This window comes from Camelus dromedarius, chromosome 6, assembly GCF_036321535.1.
Source record: "Camelus dromedarius isolate mCamDro1 chromosome 6, mCamDro1.pat, whole genome shotgun sequence".
Lineage (NCBI taxonomy): Eukaryota > Metazoa > Chordata > Mammalia > Artiodactyla > Camelidae > Camelus > Camelus dromedarius.
The window spans coordinates 64,054,881-64,076,012 of NC_087441.1; the positions used below are offsets into that span (position 1 = coordinate 64,054,881).

General features: G+C 41.7%; 1 protein-coding gene across 4 annotated transcripts in view; it reads left to right on the forward strand.

The window, feature by feature from the left end:
- Positions 1-21,132, forward strand: part of UBE3D (ubiquitin protein ligase E3D) — a 266,630-nt gene that overhangs the window by 115,095 nt on the left and 130,403 nt on the right. For 2 of the 4 annotated variants that reach the window (XM_031455974.2, XM_064486925.1), the window contains exon 10: positions 16,132-16,503. The exons of 1 other annotated variant lie outside the window; for it this stretch is intronic. In XM_031455974.2, coding sequence (XP_031311834.1) covers positions 16,132-16,212 — 81 coding nt within the window. In that variant the 3' untranslated portion in view covers positions 16,213-16,503. One more of the 4 variants, XM_031455975.2, reaches the window with a different exon arrangement.

The following is a 21,132-nucleotide window of genomic DNA, read 5'->3' on the forward strand; positions in this document are numbered from 1 at the left end:
GCCAGCCCTGTTGCTGTGAGCTGTGAGGCAGAGGGAAGTCCTCACCCAGTTTCCTGCCTGCCACTCCCAGTGGTGCCTCAGACTGGATGTTCTTGAGCTCCGGGTGATGGGCAGGGAAGTGATATTGTGTTAGGGTGGGGAGTCTTCTGGAAAGTGGGGCTGACTCCCCTTCAGCTTGGGCCCTGTGAGCCCCACTCACACCGCTCCATCACCCAGGGCTTTCTGTGCACTGACTATCTCAACGATTGCCTGAGGCCAAAATTTAATTCCTTAAGGGAATTTTAAGTAGAGTAGCCCAAGATGGGAGTTTTACCAGTGGAAGAAAGGGACATAGGAAGAGTGGGTTTGAAAGGAGAGTTGTAAAGACGACGTTCCGAACCCCATCCATCTTTCCCCTGGGATAATTTTTATGTACATTTTTATGTCAAGTTTTAATTTTTTCCTCCCCTCCTTAGGTGGGACAGGAGGGCTCAAGTGGGCTGGAGTTGGTCATTTCCCTTTGCCTGAGTCTGTTAGGCTCCAATCATACCCAGCGAGTTAGGCTCTGGTTAACTAGTTTCCCCTGAGGGCAGACCTTGTTAAGAACAGCGGGCTCTGGTGTATTTCAGAATGGTTCCTTTTCACTTCTGGCTGGAAACTCAAGGGGATTTTTCTCCCATATTTACTGTGAAAACCTGGGGGTAAATCTCCCCAAATTGGGGGACCCAATATGACTGGATCCCCCTGCAGTTCGTAACTCTCACACTTGCCGATGTGGAGCCTGGTTTGTCAGTTATGTTCCGGTTTCCCACCTGCCCTGGTTGCCGAGGTTTTCTGCTTCTGAATCTCCACCCTAGGGAGCCTGACTCCCGTCTCCTCCTGAATCCCCAGTCTGAGTTTTCCCTATGCCCTCCTCTGTCTTATGGATCCAAGGAGAGCTGTTGATTTTTATTTAATTCTGTTCGGCTTGTTACGTGTTAGGATGGAGGAGCAACTTCCAGGCTCCTCACGTGCAGAACCAGACGTTTCCCCAATACTTTTTTTGTTTCAGTCAACATGATGTGGATATGAAACGTGTTAATTGGGCAGTTGAACTCATAGAAGTGAAGTATGAAAACATTTTTTTTTTCCAGTCTTCTCCTTCAACTGCACTTTGGGGTAAGGAGAGGGGTTATTGAGTTCTTTTTCTTTCTTCCTTTTGAGAGTAATTAACATTCAATAAAATGTTCAGATTTTAATTGTTCAGTTTGATGAGTTTTGACAGCGGTACATACTCTAGGTATCTCAGCCTTGGTGCTGTGGATGTTTTGGACTAGATAATTCTTTGTTGTAGGGAGATGCCCTGTTAATCTCTGGCCTCTACCCACCAGATGCCAGTAATGTCGCCCTTGTCATGACAATTAAAAGTGTCTCCAGGCATTGCCAAATGTTCCTTGGATGGCAAAACCACCCCTGGTTGAGAACCCCTGATGCACAAACAGCCATGTAACTACCATCCAAAAAGAAGATAAAGATCATATCCATTCCTCCGTGAGTTCCCTCAGGCCTTTGCATTACTCCTCCCTCCCCTGAAACCCATCTCTAATTTCTCTCCTCATAGATTCATTTTTGCCTACTTTTGGACTTCGTATAGATTAAATCATACAGTATGTATTCTTTTTTCGGTCTGGTCTTTTTCATTTAACATGATATGTTTGCAATTTATCCATATTACTGCATTTATCAGTGGTTTGTTCTTTTTTTTTCTTGCAGAATAGTGGTCTGTTGTATGAGTTTACCACAACTTGTTAATCTATTGCTTTTCAGGGACACTTCGGTTGTTTCTGATTTAGGGCTTTTGATAATGTTGCTGTAAACAATCTGGGGAAGTCTTTTTGTGGACATGTTTTCATTTCTCTCAGTAAATTTCTAGGAATGAAATCTCTGGGCTGCAGGGTAAATGTACGTTTAACTTTTAATAAAGTGCCGGACACTTGTGCAGAGTGGTGATGCCGTTTCACACTCCCAGCCACCGTGTGAGCGTTACTCTCGGTCCACTTCACCTTCAGCAATGTCATCATCAGGTTTTTGCCAGGAGTGTTTATTTTAGCCCTTCTGGTGGGTATCTCTGTATGATTGTTATTTGCGCCTCCCTAATGACCAGTGACACTGAGCGCTCTTCCGTGTGCTTTTTGGTCATTTATGTTCTTTTGTGAAGTGTCTGTTTTAAGCCTTTCCATGGTTGATTTGGAGAAGCCCCTGTTATACGCCCCCCCTCCTCTACCCCCAGTAGGTTCAGGAACCTGCTGTGGTTCCTCGGGGACTGGGAAACCCTTTGCCATCTGAATAAATTGGTCTAAATTATCAAAATTACTATGAAGCGTGCCCATCCGTTTTTTGTTTTCTTCCCTGTTCCTAATGTACTGTGAAGTGATAGAGTGTTTTCCTTTAGTGAGGTCAGAAATACTCCTCCTGATCAGCCAGACAGGTAGACAAAACCACTTTTCTTTTCTTTGGGGTAGACTTCCAGTGCCCATAGCCTCCACACGACGACTGTCCCTACCTCATCCTCCACAGCTTTGCCAAACAGATGAACAGCAGGGACCTGTCCCCACACAAGGCAGTGAGTCACCTTTGTAATTCCATGCCTAAGGGAGTTTCTTGGTGAGGCTTTTTCTGGAAGCATTTTTCTTTTACAAGAATGTCTTTACAGAGTTAAAAAAAATTAAGTTCTCTATCTAGAAAGATTCCTTTTTCTATCTAAGTTCTAATAACAGAACTTAACTATTTCCTTTTAGTTCTGTTGGAAAAGGAAAGGACTCATGAGCTGTCTTTGCGTTTGGTTTTTCTCCAACAGAATGATTTCTGATGCTCATGTGGTATTTTTCTAACCTGTCCTCCTTAGCTAACCAGACAGAAAAGTTTGTCTCTGAGTAGCTGAGGACCTGTTTTCTGAGTAGGGTCAGAGTGCACTTTGAAGAGGGAACATGGTGACCCCCAGAGGGAGGTGGTGTGTGTGTACCGATGAGGCAACGTGTCGAGAGCACTTTGGAAGCAGTAAGGCAGTTTCTCGTTCTTATCTCCAAATACCATTCCCCAGTGAAGCAACCAGGCTCCTTGGGAGGTTGGCTGATTCCATGTCTGGGATAAGACTGAGTCCGTCCTACCAGAAAGCAAACCAGCCAACCAAACAACCAAGCCAGAAAACCAGTGTAAGCTACTAGGATCGTGTCCTCAGGACTCAGGCTTTGAGTTGAGGTTCTCATTGACAAAGATGGGAAGATGTGAGCATTAACACGAATAATGACTGCAGTTGATTAAAACATATCAGATATATTTTAAATCCACGAGTTCATAATGACACTGAAAACACAAACAAAGCACATTCCAGTCTATGGAAAACACTACAGGGCAAAAGATCTGATTTCTTCAAAACATAAAAGATCAAAGGGAGAAAAAGGCAGAGGAGAAGAACTTATTTAAAGGAGACTTAAAAGATATATGAATCAGTTGTAACACTGCTTAGACCATGTTTGGATTCTGATTTGAACAAACTTCAGGTGTTAAAAAATTTTAGGAGCTAGTCTGGGAAAATTGATGGGTATTTGATTATGTTGAGGAATTATTATGAATATTTTAGATGTGATCATGACATTATGGTTTTATTTTTCTACCAGTTCTTCTCTTTTAGAGATAAATACTGAATTATGTACCAAAAAATAGGTCTAGGATTTGCTTCAGAACAGTTCTGTGACAGAGGTTCAGATGAGACAAATGGCTGTGTGTTGGTAATTACTGTTTCTGGGTAATATTTGTAGGTTTATTATACTATTCTAATACAGAATATATTAGTATTTGAAATCTTTCATAAGTTAGAAACAAATGAAAAACATCTGAGTGCCCTGCAAATTGTTGGTGTCATGGGTTAAAAGGCAGAAGTTTATCCAGGGAGAGATGACTACTGAAGTATAATTGACTTACAATAGTATTTTAGTTTCTGGTGTACAACATAGTGATTCAGTATTTTTGTACAATACAAAGAGGGGCCCTATCCTGATGGGTTTGTTCATAAGTATGTCAGAATGAAAAGATGGTAACCCACTGATCTAACCTGTCCCCAACGTTTCCCCCTTCACATTTGTTTATTAGCATTGTACTAATGTTAGGAACCTAGGGTTCTTGAGAAAAGGAATGAGATCGTGCACCCTCATCTCATACGGGGTCTTGGTTGTCCAAAACCCTTACTGAGGGACCCCCAACTGGGCCCACTCTCCTTTTCCATTCATTTCTCATACCTTAGAAAGGTGACCTCAAAGGAAATTTTGGAGAATTTTTTAAAAATATCTTTTCAAAGAAATTTTGTTTACCCCTAAATCAATGGAAAATAGAGAACATTTTCCAAAAGTGTTTATAGGCCTTATCTTTAAATAAACCAAGTGGAGGAGTTCTGAGAGCACGGCAGACTCAGTGGAGTTCATGTTTGTGCTCACAGCCTTTGAGCAGTTTAGGTGGGTTAAGGATGCCTAAAACAGTGGATGAGCTTCACCGTTCTCTCCATTTCCCATCAAAATGGAGCACAGTCTTTTTCTCATGGCTTTGCAGTCCTTACCCTCCTCAGATCAAAAGTAATGTTTCTGTGTCTCGTCTCAGAACTTCTCTCATCCTGAAGGAATCATCTCGCATTTTATTGTAAAGGCCCCGTAGATACTTACTGTTCATTTTGCAGCTCAGCCAGTCATGAGTTTCAGACCCCATTTAGGTGAGTGGAGGAAAGCTGTTGGCTCAGCTTTCGTCGTCATCAGTCTGGGGAAGAGATTACCTACTTGGGGCCAGTCACAGACATCACAGCGTCTCATACAGTCCTTGCCCAACCAGAGGAAGAGGGAAGCCCCACCTCACAGCTGAAGAAACTGAGGAGGCATGGAGGCTGGGTCATCTGACCGAATTGCCTCTGGGAAATACACATGCTCTTTCTCCTAAGTCAGGAGGCCTCTTTCAGCTGTTAGGTGTGCCCCCTGCAGCTTGCATGGAAGTCTGCAAGTTCTTCATCGGCCAGTGACGTCGTCTCACAGAACTTGCATTTCTGTGGGAGGATGGCAGAGGGAACTCACAGTGAGCTCTGGAGGCCAGCAGTTAGCTGATCTTAAGGGTTGCTGGCATCTCCCAGCAAAGTGTAGTTGAGCTCTGGTCATCGCCAAGTACTCAGTGCCCCAGTAGCCAGAAAAGTCCAGTCCGCATTGTAAGACACTAGTGATTGAGTGGTTATAGGTCATGTTTATGTCCATCCATTCATTTCTACTGCTCTGCAGTGTCTGATGAATAATCCGTCAGACTCTTCTTTCTAGTCAATGTTAGGATAAGTTGGATGTATTTGGGAAAAGCCTGATTATTGTAAATTCAGCCAAACAGTTTCATGCATTAAAAACTCATGGCTTAGTCAGTAATCCTGGATTCAGAACTGAGTTTCTGTGGAATGAATTCCATCACTAACCAAGGATGTGTAGGTTTGAACCCTTTGGGTTAGCTGCCCATTACCCACCTTCAGAGATGCCCCTCCCTACACAGTTCAGTGGCCCCTGGACTCGGAGTTATTTTAAGAGTAGCAGGTGATATTCTACACTAAGCCATCTACATTCTTATATTTGCAAACAGCACAGGTTTGCAGCTTTTTCTTCAGATGCAGTGTCTGCAGTTTCTGAACCTGTCCCTGGTAGGTATTACTGCTACCAGGTAGTAGAAGCAAAAGAAAGCCTTATGTAAGCCTCAGATATTTTATATACACAATCAGCCATTTGTACTTCTTCCTTTAAAAAATAATTAAAGAAGCATGAATTTATTCATGAGCAGCAGACAGAGAAGATGCATCTGTAGCAATATTTAAAATACATGAAACATTTACATAGTTATAATAATGATAGTTATTGAGCCTTGTCCATTCCCAGGCCTGCCGGGCCATTTATGTCCTTTGTCACTAGTGCCCACAGCCATCGGTGGGGCTTTCAGCTCAGAGGTGTCAGGGAAGGGATGCTGTCTCGTCTCTGCCTTAGTCCAGAGCCTGAATCTTTGCTCTCCCACGGCCTCTAGCTGCATAGAGTACCGTCTTCTCACACCAGTCTGCCTTCATTTCTGTCTGTTTCATGGACTCTGTCTCTAGCTGTACAGTCTTTCCATATCAGAGTGCAGCTGTGTGCACTTTCCTGGAATCCCCCTCATTTCTTCTGGCTTCTCCTGGAGCTTAGATGGCAGGTGTAAAAGCTACCACTCTGAACCCTGGGAGCCCTTGATTACTCCGTGCTCTTTTCTCCTCCCACGCCCTAAGCTGTTCTTGACTTGGAGATGCTCCACGAACAGTTCTATAGAGAAGAGCCCCTCTTTGCTTTCCATGCGGCTTAAAGCAGAAATCAAAAAATAAAAAGAAAAAAAAATTGCACAGCATTGTCCTCTTCAGTGTTCTCCCTTCTGTAGGGACAAGCATTGACTTTCATGTGGTAGCTATAAAATCCTCCTGCTCCTCCTTTAAACAGATTCATTACAGTTTTATGAGCGCTGTTTATTTACAGCAACTCCGCATAACAGGCTTAAGAAATAAAAAGTATTTATTAAAAAAAAAAGCACCTATTTCCATGCTTTCCTTTTTAAAGATTTGTGTGCTTTAAAATACTAGATTTTCAAAGTAATGTCTCAGTAGTAAGTGGCTAAAGAAAACAGGACTCTGGTTGCAATTCGTTCCCTCTCTCTCTGAGCCTTAACTGTGATTTGATTATTCCAAGTCGTAATCCTTTCTACTGAACTGACCCAACTATACTAGTATAACTTACCCTGCTTTCTAAACTTACAGACAAAAATTCCTTTCTGAGATTCCGGGCCAATTTCTCATTTATCCTGCTGGCTCTCCTTATTGGCCAGAAGCTTTCTCCTCTAATCAAAGAGTCATTTTCTTTTAAGGAGGAGGGCTTTAACTTGCCCTTCTGTCTTTTCTTTCTCCTCCTTACTTCTAACCCGGAAGAAGTAATCTACTTTCTTCTTAAAAACCAGAGCAACTGCATCATTTCAACTGCTACCAAATCCGGCTTAAAATTGGAATATTATGGATTCTTTCTTCCACTAAAGTTACTATAGCAATTATCTCTTACCGTAATTAGATGGAAGGGAGCGTTGTTAATGGATTGAACGCTAGGTTCAGAGACAAAGACCCAATTGCTCACCCGGCTTTGTTGCTTGATTTTAGCAGTGAGCGAAAGTTACTCAGCTTCTCTGAACCTTGGTTCCTCAGTTATAATTTGGGGACAACTAAATTAAATATTTAATTCAAGTGGATTTTGTAAGGATTTAGTGATATGAGACCATGACTGGTACTTAATTTATTCACTGCATAAAAAACATACTAACATTTACTAAAGAGTTTATACAAACTATTTAAAAAATTAACCCCCCTGTTGGTAGGTTTAAAAAAAAAAAGAACGTTAATTCACAGTTAACCAATTTGCAAGAAAAACAATTATTAAACAAACATTTAGGAGACTGTTTAAACTCACATCAATTAAATGAATTCAAAGAGCATTGAGACGTGATTTCTTTTTATTAAATTAACACTAATTTAAAAAAAAGACCTGATTCTGGTGGCATTACCTATTGGTACAGTTCATTGGAAAAAATATGCATCAAATTGTATTAATATTCATACCGTTTAAGCTAGTAATCCCATTTCTGGGACTCTGTCCTAAAGGGATATTCTAAAATACTGACAAAATCTAGAAACATGATAATAATTATTTTATTATTACTTTTGATCTTAACAAACCTAGGAACAGCTTCAATTTGTAATAGATTAAGTTGTGATGGACTACTTTGCAGCTATTATAATAAGAATAAAGACTTACTGAGCAGCACCTAAAAATGTTTATGATATAAAAAATATGCACATGTGATAATCAGGATGAGAAAAGTGCATCTTAAGGCTACATGGAAATAGACCCAAGTGATGATTATGTTAAGGTATTAATAGCATATGTTTCTTATTCCTTTTTTCCTGTTTCCCCAAATCTTTTGTACTATTACTTTTAAGATTAAAATTTGAATTTTAATCTAATGTATTCAATCTGAAAAAAATATTTGTTGAGTGCCATTATGTGTCTGGAAAATTTGCTGCAGCCATTTGGGTTTTTAAAAAAAACACCAGAATCTTTTCTCATTTTTTTACTCTAGGGCAATAAAAAAAGCAAAAAAATGTGCTTAGTGACTATTTAGAATAAGTACTTCATATGCAACCTAAGATTTAAGGTGCTATTGTGTGTAACCTAAGAGTTTAATGCCGGGCTGTCAGCTCAACTCATGTTACATAGAATGGTGTTCTGTCTCACGCTAGCCATCTGCTTTGGGACTCGTTCCAAAATTAACTTACTAGCTTAGTCAGGTCATTCCACTGAGGAAAATGGGATTACAGTGATATATTAACCATAACATCAATGTGAACAAGACTGTGAATAATACATCTCAAAGCTACACTACAGGTAACTGGATTGAAGTAAGCTAGACAAGGTCATTTGCAAAGTATTGTAGCATTATTTTAGTTGAAATTTTTATTGAAATAATTGTAGACTCACTCACAGCTGTAAGAAAGAGTATGAAAGATCGCTTGTTACACTTTGCCCAGTTTCCCCCAGTGGTAACATTTTACAGAACTATGGTACAGTTTTCCCGTCTTACTAAGATTTCCCGGGCTTTATTTGGACTCTTCTGCGTGTGTCTGTGGGTGTGGGTGTGGTTGTGGGTGTGCACGCGCACGCGTACAGGCAAGTGAATGACGTTCTATATAATTCCTGGGTAAGTCTGTGCAGCCTTCACCACAGTCAAGACACTAAACAATTCCATTGGCACAAGGATCCCTCCTGTTGCCCTTTTATAATCACACCCTCTCTCCCCTCCCCACCATCCCTAACCCCTGCTAACCGTTACCTTGTCTTCTATTTGTGACATTTTGTCATTTCAAAAATGGTATATAAATGGCATTATACAGTACGTAACCTTTTGAGCTGGATGGAAGTCCCTGGAGAATCTTCCAGGTTGTTGCGTGTATCAACAATTTGCTGCTTGTTATTGCTGAATAAGTCTTCCATGGTGTGATGTACTGCCAACCATGCATCTGGGCTGATTCCAGGTGTTTAGCTATTAAAATCATGCTGCCATGAACAGGTTTTTGTGTGACCATAAAGTCTTCCTATCTGAGATAAAAGTCCAAGACTGCAATTGCTGGGTCATAGAGTAATTTCAGGTTTAGTTTTAAAGGAGACTGCCAAGCTGTTTTCTAGAATGTCTGTACTGTGGGTTTGAGAGACATACCCCAAGTATGTATGGGAGAATTTTTTCTTTGCCAAATTATTCTGAAGTCAAGTTTGTGACACTTTCCTTTAGCTGAACTAACCAAATAGTTTTGCTACAGATACTAGATTTAGAAAACTGCATCAGGGCATATTAGACGCTCCTCCCTCCCAACCCTCCCCACCTCCAAAAAGCATTCACTTAACTCTTAATAGTCTAGCTTTACACAGTGGGTCAGTTTGAGATTCTTGGCTGCTCCAGTCTCTGGATACCTAACAAAAAGGACTCAGCTCTCCCTTGGTCAATGTTGGGCCCAGTCTCCTTCATCAATACCAGGATATTGGTCTGCACATAATTTGTTTTTTTCTTCCTTGTTTGACAATCTTACTGACTTTCTGAAGAAAAAAATTCATTTTTTGAAAGGATTTTTGGACACGCTATACCAGCATCTTCATTTTGCACTGGCCAGAAACAAATGCACTGGAGTAGGAGGAACAGACCCATGTTTGAGTCCTTCCTCTAATTTGCTGTGTCACTGTAAATACATCAGTCACTGTCCCTAAGTTTGCTCAGCAGGATAAAATGCTCTCAAAGTCTAGTGTGCATCAGAATCACCTGGAGGACCTACAGGACACCAGTTACTAGGCCCCGCCCCTGGAGTTTCTGGTTGAGCAAGTCTAGAAAGGAGCAAGAGAATCTGCCTGACTAACAAGTTCCCAGGTGATGCCAGTGAGGCTGGACCAGAGACAACACCTTGAAAACCCAGGCCAGATTACCTTAAAGTGCCCTCTGGGCCCAACAGTTAATAACATCCCCTCACCTTCTTCCTCCAGAAACAAACAAAAACCTCTTAAGTATGCTTCTGGTGAAATAAGTTATGAATCTGCCCCCGCCCCCCCCCCCCCCCCCCCGCTTTTTAAAAGTGATCCAGATATACAGTGGAATATAATGCAGCCATTAAAATGCCATAGAAGAATATTCATTGTCATGGAAAGATTACCACAGTATGTTAGGTTAAAAGGAAGCTATATACTACAAAACAGCATATACAGAAATACCAGTTATACATAGAAAATAAATCTAAAAGGATACATCCAAAATATTAATAGTAGTTATCTCTGAATAATGGAGTTAAATTTTTTTTATTTTCCTCTTTCTCTATGTTTCTGCGTTTTCTCATTTTGTCTATAATATATTTATAGATGAGTTATTAAAACAAAGTCTTACAATAAGCAATACAGGTCTTGACTTCTCTAAGTTTTAATAATTACAGTAAAGAACTTGTTGAATATCAACCAACACAAATAAGGCTGCTCAACCAAGAAAGAAAATTGTCCAGGACAGTTACAGAGGCAGCTACAACCTTCCTCAGCCTTTTTCCTAAAAACTATGGGAGATCACTTTGTGCCATTCTTTTTACTTGACAGAATTCTGCACTCATGCACCTGAATAGACCTGGCCCAGGACCACTCAATACCGCATCCCTGCCTGATGTTTCCTGGCACTTTTCCACTGTTACCTAGTGGGACCCACGGCCCCGGCCTCACAAGCTAGTCCCTCCTCCCTTCTGGACAATGGGTTGGAAAGTATTTTATGTGGATGAAGCAAGTCTCTCCTTTGGTTCCATCTCTATTAGAAATCATATTTGCAGCTAAAATAGGAGAGTTAAAATATCACAGAAATAAATCTCTTTAGATGACAGGAACCAGTTATCTGCTATGGAAAGTTGTTTTTGTCTCCATGTGGGTTTGTGTCCCCTCCTGGAATTTCTCATCGTACTGATGTCCCAAGTACGTTGTCTTCTTCAACACCCATGCTTCTCCACGTTAAGATAGATCAGAGCAAGTGTGGCTTCCTTGAGATACGATTTATTAAAGTGTCTTCACTGCTGAAAATTTTAATGAATTGATGCTATAGAAAAACAATCCATTTCTGAGCCCAGGTAACTCCATTTCTGAATAATGCCTCATTTGATCAGAGGCATGTTGCCAATAGGGTAGTGCAGTGGTGATTTTCAAAACACCACTCTTGTCCAGAGCTGCAGTGGTACCGCCGTTTCTTTCTGCCCAGTTCCCTCCTGTACACATTCTGTAGGAACGTGAAATTGAAAGGACCTTTTGATTTCTGAGTGACGGTGTATTTATTGTGGTAGCACGGTTTAACAGTATTCATTTTAACACCCACCCACATTGGTATCGTAGAATTATTATTTCTGTTAACAAATATGTTTTGTGCTTGAGAAGACATATTTTTATGTAATAACTAGACTGTTGCCATATGAACGCTTGCCTCATGGGTTTGCTATCATTAGCGAAGTTACTGGATTTGCCTTATATAACTGGGAGCTTCAGTGACTGCTCAGAACGGCTGGTTCCCTGCAGGGCTGCGGGGGCACCATCGCGCACCAACAAGGCTCCACAGTCTGCTTACCCTAGAGGAGTGATGAGAAACTTACATCTAGAACTTTCTTTTTTTGTTGAAGAATAGGCTCAAGACCCAGGAACTGCTGCATTTGTCCTCGTGTTCAGCCCCATCTGGACATGAAGAGGCATCAGTCCTCTTTCTTTCACATGTACCTCTGTCTTCTGGTCCTTCACACACTGCCGTCCGCTAGAAAACACAGCTGTGCTTTGCTTCACTGCTCCCTGGTAGATGAAAACCAACAAGCCCTTGATTGCTCTGTAAATTATCATAGTGCATCCATGGCCTAGAGAAAAGACAAAGTAAAGGTCTAAATCACGTCACAGACACTGATCTTACTTGCTTTTTTCCTCCTTTCTGAAGGCTTTTAGCAAATTCATGAGGAAACCCTGGAGTTGGAAGGCTGCCCTGATGTTTCCTTAATCTAGTATTTCTGTCCACATTTAAGAGGATGTAGAATTGTTGTCATTTAAGAGGGATGGTATCTTCCTCTTTGTATTGCTTCTCACATCTTTGGTCCTTTGTTCCCTCCTTCCTGTTTGCTACGAGTACATTTAGCAAAGCCAGCATCTTTTAGTGGAAAGAAGTTTCTGCCACCCTGGGCCATGCCAGGTGTTCCTGCCTCTCCTTGTCACAGCATTCATAATCAGAGTCACAGCTACCTCGTTCAGGCGACGGCCTTGGAAATTTCACTTCCTTTCATAACCCAAGTATGGTCTTTTTCTGCCAGCAGTTGTTAGGTGTCTGTCTTAAACCTACTCTACCCTATTATAATCCTAGTAGGGTGTTGACTGTCTCCCCCACTCACATGTTAGCACCTGGAGGGAGTGCCTTCTTCTTCTCAGTGGGGTCTGTAATGGGACATTTACTGGCACAGGGATGGTACTTAATGGTTGAATGAATGGAATGAATGAAGCCAGCCTGTCAGCCCAGAGAGGAAAATCTTACACATTTATTCAGCTCAAATAGCTGAATCCAGTTCGGGATCAGCAGATACAAACTACTATGTACAGAATAGATAAACAACAAGACCCTACTGTAGAGCACAGGGAACTATATGCAATACCTTGTAATGGCCTATAATGAAAAAGGATATGAAAAGGAATATATGTATATGTATAACTGAATCACTATGCTGTACACCAGAAACTAACACAACATTGTGCATCAACTATACTTCAATTTAAAAAGAAAATTCAAACACAGAAGTACTCAGAATGAAAAAAAGAAGTTGAGTCCAGGTGTCATCTACACAGGCCTGATTGATGCTGAATTAGTGAGTCAGGAAACACTGTGTCACCCCATTGTTATTTAAGACTTGAAATAAATAAACGGTATGCTTGAGAAAGTCATTCTCTTTTATTACTTTTATATTTACATTTATAGTGTGTATTTTATTTTGTAAATGAAGTTTGATCCTAGAAACTGGGTTTTATAATAGAAGGTATAAACTCTATTCTATGCCAAAAAAGGATTTTAATAGTTATATATATATATATATATATATATATATATATTTTTTTTTTTTTTTTTTTTTTTTTTTTTTAAGTCTACAGTACCCTTAAAAAGGAACATATTTGTGTCTGGCTCTGCTCCTTACTCTAAAGAGGCTTTTCTAAAGCGCACAGTTATTTTGAAACTCACATTTTACAGCATTTTACAGTTTTATCTGTCTTGTTTAACACACCTCAAAGCATTTATGTACCTTTTTTTCAATGTTAATTTTATCTTGTGCAGTCTGCTTCGACAGCACATCTTTTTATTGATTGAAATTGCAAATACATTGAGGAATAGAATTTCATAGTATAATTTTGTTAACTAAGATAAAAAGAACATTCAGAAGTGTTTAAGATATTATGCAGTTGTATGGAAGCCTTATAGAGGTAGCGTTCGGCCAGCTATTACAGCAGCCTGGCCCTGTTTATTGTGGTTTAAGAAGATTGTTTTTAGACGGTGACTCAAAGTAGAGACATTATTTTTAGGCTTTTTCACTCTCTCTCCCCCTTTCCATTCTCAAGTGTCCAAATTCAGGTGCAGAGACCAGAGGGAGTCAGACCTTCCAGCCAACATGAAAAGAGTCCTGTCTTCTCTAGTTTCTAATAATTACTTGTAGTTTTGTAGCTGGATATTCCAGGAAGGTGGCAGCGGAGCCTGAAGCTGTAGCTGTACTCACAGACTCTGAAAAGCGTTCAAACTTTTACTTTTGGGAATAAAACTGAAAAGATGAAATACAGGGATTTTTCTCAGTGTAGTGGAACAAAATAAAATTATCCCCTCTTAAAATAAATGGCAGTTAGGGAAAGCAATTTTTCCTGTCATGGCTAAAAGCTCGGGAACACAAAATCAGCATTTGGAATATGTTAACTCACAATGTTTTAAATAAAAAGAAGCTAGAATGCATTGTACAGTTCCTGTTCCCAAGGATGATTGCAGTTTTCTTGTTATTAAGTCCTGCAAAATGCATAGTGTACTTGGCAGGCAGCACTATAGAAAGTAAAGATGAAAAAAAAAGACGTATTAGGTCAAATTTAAAGTTTTTTCTTTTTTGGTGGGGGGCTCCATTTTGCATTATTTATTTTAATCAGCTCACCCTCTTATGTAGTTTTATCCATCTTGAGTCCATATTCACAGGCATGCGGAAAAAAACAAGTCTTTAACAGTTGAGGCAATAGTGAAGATTTAAAGTCCCCAAACCCCTGCAGCTTTGTCTCAATCATCTGTAAACTTACCGTGGGAACAGCCTGGATAAGGAATCAAAATTTCTCCCTGAACCCATCATTGCTACTGACTAGCTTTGTATCTTGAGCAAGTCACCTAATTTTTCTGAGCTTCTGCGTCATCATTGGTAGAACAAAGTTTCAAATGCCTGCTTTACCTCAATCACCAGACTGGGCCGGGGATGAAGAGTCAAAATAGGAAAGTGTTTTACAAGTTTCAGTTATGTCCTGTTTTAATTCCCATTTTGCAGACAAGGGAAGGCTGAGAGAGGTTAGCAAGCTTGTGGAAGGTCACAGAGCAATGTAATTCTAAATGTCAGCATTTTTCAGCATTGGCACTGGCAACGCTTTGAGACTGATCACTCTTATGGGGGACTGTCCTGCACATTATTGGATGTTTAACAGCATCCCTAGCCTCTACCCACTAGGTGCCAATAGCATCCCCCACATTGTGCCAACCAAAAACATCTCCAGACCCTGCCAAGTGCCCCTGCTGGGCAAAATCGTCCCAAGTGGAGAACCACTGGTCTGTATGATTCGAGAGTTCAAGTTCTTAACTGTATTTATGGAGACGCTGATCATCATCGGTTATTCTCAGAAGTTCCTGGTTTGGGATACTCCATGACATAGCACTTTCCAGAATTAAAAAGATAACTGGTTTTCATCCATCATCTTTCTGTGTCTGAGTATTAGCAGTGGCATTTGTCTTCTTTGGAGGGTCTCTGTAAACTGTTCTTGGAGAAGCAGCATCTCCCGATAAACACTATCCACTGTGAGTCAGAAGCCAGATTCAACCACCCTTACGTCTCCTTCCCTGCGGTTCCGTGATCATCCCTGGAGGCCCAGCTGGTCCCTCTTCAGCAGCCCCTTCTCATCGGAATAGTCATGGGCTCCTGATATCTGTCATCAGCTGAGAGGCCAGGGAGAGAAACCTATGTATTTTCATAACAATTGTCTCACTTACTCTTCACAATAAGCTCTGGAGGTCTGCGTCAGTTGTCCATGTTTACATTTTGCTTGGGAATCTTAACCTTCCTTCTTGGCCTGCTCCTTCCACTGGGGTTTTCTCACTGCCGAACTAGATACAGAAACTCAGCAGGAAGTTGATATGGAAACCCAGCATGTGCCTCTCCCACCAGCACGGGATGAAGAGTAACATCCTTCTGGATTACTCACCATTAAGCAGGTGCCTCCTGCCCTGCGTGACTCTTGCTTTTCCTTTTCCCTTCAACAGGGATCATTAAATACAAGCCTCCTTCAACTGTGTATGGGGACTCAAGTACCAACTGTCCAAGAGTAGAATGTTTTTGCTTCTGTGGCTCACTCTTCCCCTGACAAAAAAGGCCTGGGACCAGCTTTCCAATCCTCCCACAGCGTTTCCCCATCTTTCTCTCTCGTCTGCATTCCGCTGCCTTCCTGACACTGGCAACATCCCCAATTTATTATCACCCCTGAACTAAAACTTTCTGAACGCTTACGAGTGACTGTATTGTTAGTTTCTCCATTATCTAAAACTGTTGGGGAATTAGACTCATTTGATCTGGGCCTTATCAACTAGTCTGAAAATATTCCGTACCTAAGCCTCTAAGAATTAGCCTTTTTAAAAACAACTGAGGTTTAAGATAAATAGCTACTGACAAGCACAATGAATAGAATTATGTGCTGAATGTGATTAAAAGCATTGACATGACCTAAAGAGAGGCTGGTGTAATTACAGGTCGTGATGGGGACCTGGAATTGTCCAGGAATCTTTGAGACTCAGAATTCTGCTTATGGAAGGTCCAAAACAGCCATTTGAACCAATGGGAAAAAGAACTGGATTACTTCACATTGATGCAACTTTAGTGTCAATTAAAACATTTTTTTTCTATAAAGTGCATGTGAATGATTTTAATTACTGTAGAGTTTATTTTAAAAAGGACTCACTGGCTCCTGCTGTAAAATGGCCATGTCTGGCTGGACCAAGAGTCATTTTTCTTTGTAGACCAGTGAGCATCCTTACTCATCAAACTCACCTGATTCAGGTTTGATGCGCACTTGGCCATTTCATCGTGTTATAAAAGGAGAGCACTGTGGGTTTTTCTTCCTTTTCCAGGTGGCCTTTTTGAAGATGTAACTGCGGGGGCCGTCACATTCCTCTCCACAGCACAGGGCGCACCGGTGGCTGGCAGTCGGCCCAATGGGCAACAATGACAGAGACAAGAACCCAGCTAGAGAGTGAGGGCAGTGCATGGCAGTCTTGAGTTTACTTGTTTGCATATATTCTCTCAGAGAAGAGTTAACTTTAAATCTTTGCAAAACCCAAGGCTGTGAAGAAAGTCACAGTAGCAGGCTGAGCGAGAAGTATGGAATTCACGTCTCCATTTCCCATGGAGAGGAGCATTCAAATATGTGCTGAGTCAGCACCACCTGGAGAGATCTAGCTGGTGGAGACCCATCTGTCCCGTGTGGAATGCAGCAAGGCGCTTCGTTGGTGGAACCAAATGTTAGCTGCCCTAAATCCTAGGACATAAACTTTCAGAGAACTTCTCAGCTTCATATAAAAACATTTTTTTTTAAATAAAACATGGAATTTTGTGTACCTTATTAGGAGGAGCTGCTCAGTAAATAAATGTTTGTTGAATGTGTGATTATCAAATTAAAGGTTTTCCCAGTTATACAAACCTGCACATGTTCCTTCTGTTCTTTATTTCCTTTACCAAATACTACGGTGGATCGATACATACAGCTCACTGGCGTCCTGTTACAGAGTTGTCTTAGTCCCTGTGTGCCAGAGCAGGTGATGAGAAACCGCTGAGGAGGACAGAGCTGGCGCGGGGCCCACTGGGCACAGCCCCGTCTCAAGTTCATAGAGAAGGTTTGAGACTTGTCCCTAACCACACAGTCCCTACCGCCAGGCTGATCCTTCTTGCCCACTTCTCATTCAGGAGGACTGTCTCTATGAGCCAGGAGTGAAGGGGGCAGGGCACAACCTATAAAAGAATGACACAGCCCTGGAAGATATGACAAAAACTAGAACCAGCTAAGCCCATGATGGCGGAAGATTCGACTTCCAGTAGACCTAGAGCCTCATTATACACTCATTGTAATATGTTAACATGCCAAATGACACACCCACAGGCACCAGGGCAGTTCCCAGGCTGACCACAAAAGGCCAAAAAGTGGGCAGTGACCCAATTCCTAGAAATCCCCACCCCTTCCCCAAAATAGTTGGAATAGTCCTCCCGCTTGTTAGCATATGAAATTACCCAGCCCACAAAAACTAACAACCCCGACACCGCCGGCCACTCTCCCTTCTGAAAAGGACTGCATTCTGCCTGTGGAACATGTACCTCTCTAAATAAACTCACTTTCGCTGTACTATGGCTCGCTCTTGAATTCTTTCCTGCATGAAGCCAAGGACCCTCACTTGGCCAGGCGCGTCCCAGGAATTTGCCTGAGACCTAGGACATGACTATTCTTTTGCTCCCCCTTCTCCAGCAGCATCTGGATTTGCAGCTGTATCTGCTGCTCGTCAAGCCTACTGGTGTTAATCCTACCTTACAGGCCAACTAGTACCTCTTTACTCAAAGAAATCCTCAGTTTTCTGCCCCCTAATTTTCTAGCACCCTTAACACAGGGGTCACTGGCAGTATGATTTAGTGAACCTTTCCTGATTTCTTCTTCCTTGTAGTTTAACCAAAACATGGGTCGTACCAGCAGAGCAGTGGTGTAGCCCTCCTAATTCTGTAAGTGGTGGACAGACATAGCAATAAATCCTGTCTGATCCTGCAGAGTCATTTTATTAAGCACAGTTTGAAACACTGAAGTTCTTTTCAATCCTATGTCCAGGACTTACAGCCATAGAGGAGAATTGGTTTGACTTCACCAAAGCTACTAAACTCCCAGACACCTTGCTGACTTTTGGAGCTTTAGATTTCTAGTCTGTATAGAGCAAGGTTTCTCGACCTCAGCACTGTCTACAGTGTGGGCCAGATAATTCTTTATTGGGGGAGACTATCCTGTGCTGTGGGAAGGAAAAACATTTTGTTCTATATCTCCCTAGGTTCAGTGCCTGGGGCTTGCAAATCAAAACGGTTAGAAAGACAGATTAACAACAGAAAAAAAAAAAAAACCTCCACCAGTTTAATGACAGATACATCATCTGCACAGAAGTTTCACAGAGAAATCAGACTGTAGGAAGTGGCCAGACAATTGAGGTTTATATACCATCTTAGGCTAAACAGAGAAGAGAGTTTGGGACTTCTGGGCAGGGGAGGCACTTATAGGAAGGGGAGGGAGGAAATGTGTAGTAAATAAGCACTGTCCTGTTGTGCAGATAATAGTTTCTCAGATGAAAAGAGTTGTCTCCAGGTGTAGTCCTTTTCCTGGTACAGAGACCTCTTTACAAATGGAAATTTCCTTTATAAATGTAAATTTCCTTTACAAAAGGAGACATTTATACTTTATTTTTAGGCAGTTAAGGGGAGGTTAAAAAGCTTTTCTTGTCTCTGCCACTTTTCAGTTGTCTTTGGCTCAAAATAATCCTTCGTCAAAGTGGCATATTTAGGGATGACACATTCCGGTACCTTTCTGTGCCTTGGAGGATGTTAAGCAGCTTCTCTGGCCTCTACCCACCAGATGCCAGTAGCCTCCTCACCCTCCAGTTATGTTATGACTGCTGAAAATGTCTGCAGACATGGCTCTGGTGGCTGAAATCAACCCCACTTGAGCACCACTGCTATTGAGTCACAAGAACAAGATTTTGAACCCCCCCCCAGGTTGCCAGAAAGAAGCTGAGTCCCCCTTAAACCGAGTTCCTCTGCTGAGTTTATGATTAACCTCTCTATCGAAGACATTCTTCTCTTTCTTATCCAACACCTGTTCTCCAAATTGAGGAGTATCAAAGGAAAGAGGGGATTGAAACCAAGTAGGGCCCTGTGGGCCCTCCTGGGCACAAAAGCCTTTCTGTGTCTCACATTTCTTATTTGCAGGAAAAAGACTTCAGTCTCTTAGGTCTCCCTGAATACCAAAGAGCAGGTTCAAATAGTTGCTCATCAGGGGAGTAAGGGAAAGCAGAAACAAAGAAGTAATCAAGAAACTATAGTGCGGTGATTAAAGCAGGGTCCTGGTTCCCTCTCAAGGAAGACACATAGCAACATCTGAGTTCCTCTGCAGGAACTAAGCCCCACCTGGGTGGGGGATGGCAACTTCAGGCTGACACAGATTCTGGAACATACCACCCTGTACCTCACCACCAGTCAGAAGAAAGTCACACACCCTGCAGCCCTCATCCAGATGCTGCCTTAACTTTTTTTTAAATCTTTTTTTGGTGGGGGAAGGTAATTAGGTTTACTTACTTATTTTTAGAGGAGGTACTGGAGATTGAACCCAGGACCTTGTGTATGCTGAGCATGCACTCTACCACTTGAGCTGTATCCTCCCCCTCAAATGTTGCCTTTAAAAACATCTCCCTGAAAACTATCAGGAGTTCAAGGTTTTCAAGCATAAGCCACCCGTTCTCTTTGCTCAGCCCTGCAGTAAACCTTTCTGTGCTCCAAACTCCCGTGTTTTGGTTTGTTTGGCCTCAGTGTACTTTGGGCACGTGAACTTGCACTTGGTAACAATTTGGTGGCTGCCTATTGGAATGTGTCACACAGGCACAAAATCTGAGTCTTTTCCTGGCACGTGGCCTGACCTTAGTATACTCTTGTTTTTGCAGATGAACGCTGCTGATATTGGTGTGACTTGGTGTGACTATTTAAGAGTTCATTGTGTTTCCATCTAGTTGTTGGAGATTGGAATCAATTAGATGAAGCAGAGTTCAATCTGTGCATAAAACAGAATTTCATTCTAAGATAGTTTTTCTCTTTCTCGAAAAGAAATAAATCACTACCATACTAGTGTTTGTTTATAGTTTAGATGATAAAGATGCTTATAACTCATAGATAACTATTATTCAACAAAAGCCAGCTAGAAGAATATTCTAATTTACTAACCTTGTCTCTCTATGTCAAGTTGAGTCAAATGTAATTAAACCCCTTCACCTCTATCTGAGGTCTTAGAAGGAACCAAGCCAAAGAGAGGTAAGCCCACCTCCTTTGTGTTGGGGAGTGCAGGTGGAGGGGCTGGGAGAGACTGAGGGAGAGGCAGAATAAGAGGAAGACACATGCGTACACACACGCGCGCACACACACACAGGGCAGATTTCTGTCTACACACTGTAGTTACCATGTGTGATATCGCATCTATTCATGCCACCTAAAGTCTTGTCATGGCAAAGTTCTCAAGCTCAGTCAGATTCCATTGGTTCTCCCAGGGATGGGAACGGAGGGCCAGCACAGCTGATCCAGTGCCCAAGCTGAACCGCTCACATCTAGTCACTGGGGAGCTCTGAGGGTAACATGTCTGAACCTGGGAGAGTCTAGTTCTTTGGGGCCACAGCAGGTGGGAAAAGAAGGGAAACAGAAACCTTTCTAGCCGTCTTTCTCTTTGTGCAGAGAAACTTGCTTGTGTTGTGTGTGTGTGCATGCACGCGTGTGTGTGAGAGAGAGTCAGAGAGAAAGAGCCAGCATTAAAGAGATCTAAATTTAGTAAACCATAGAAGGGCTGGTGAGAATTGAAATAGGCCGCACAATCTTAACATTGACCTTTGAAAGTTGTTCCGTATTAACCTCCTTTGTCTTGTGTATCCAATTCCAGAATCTATGCCATAGCATTCCTAAATAATGGTGCACAG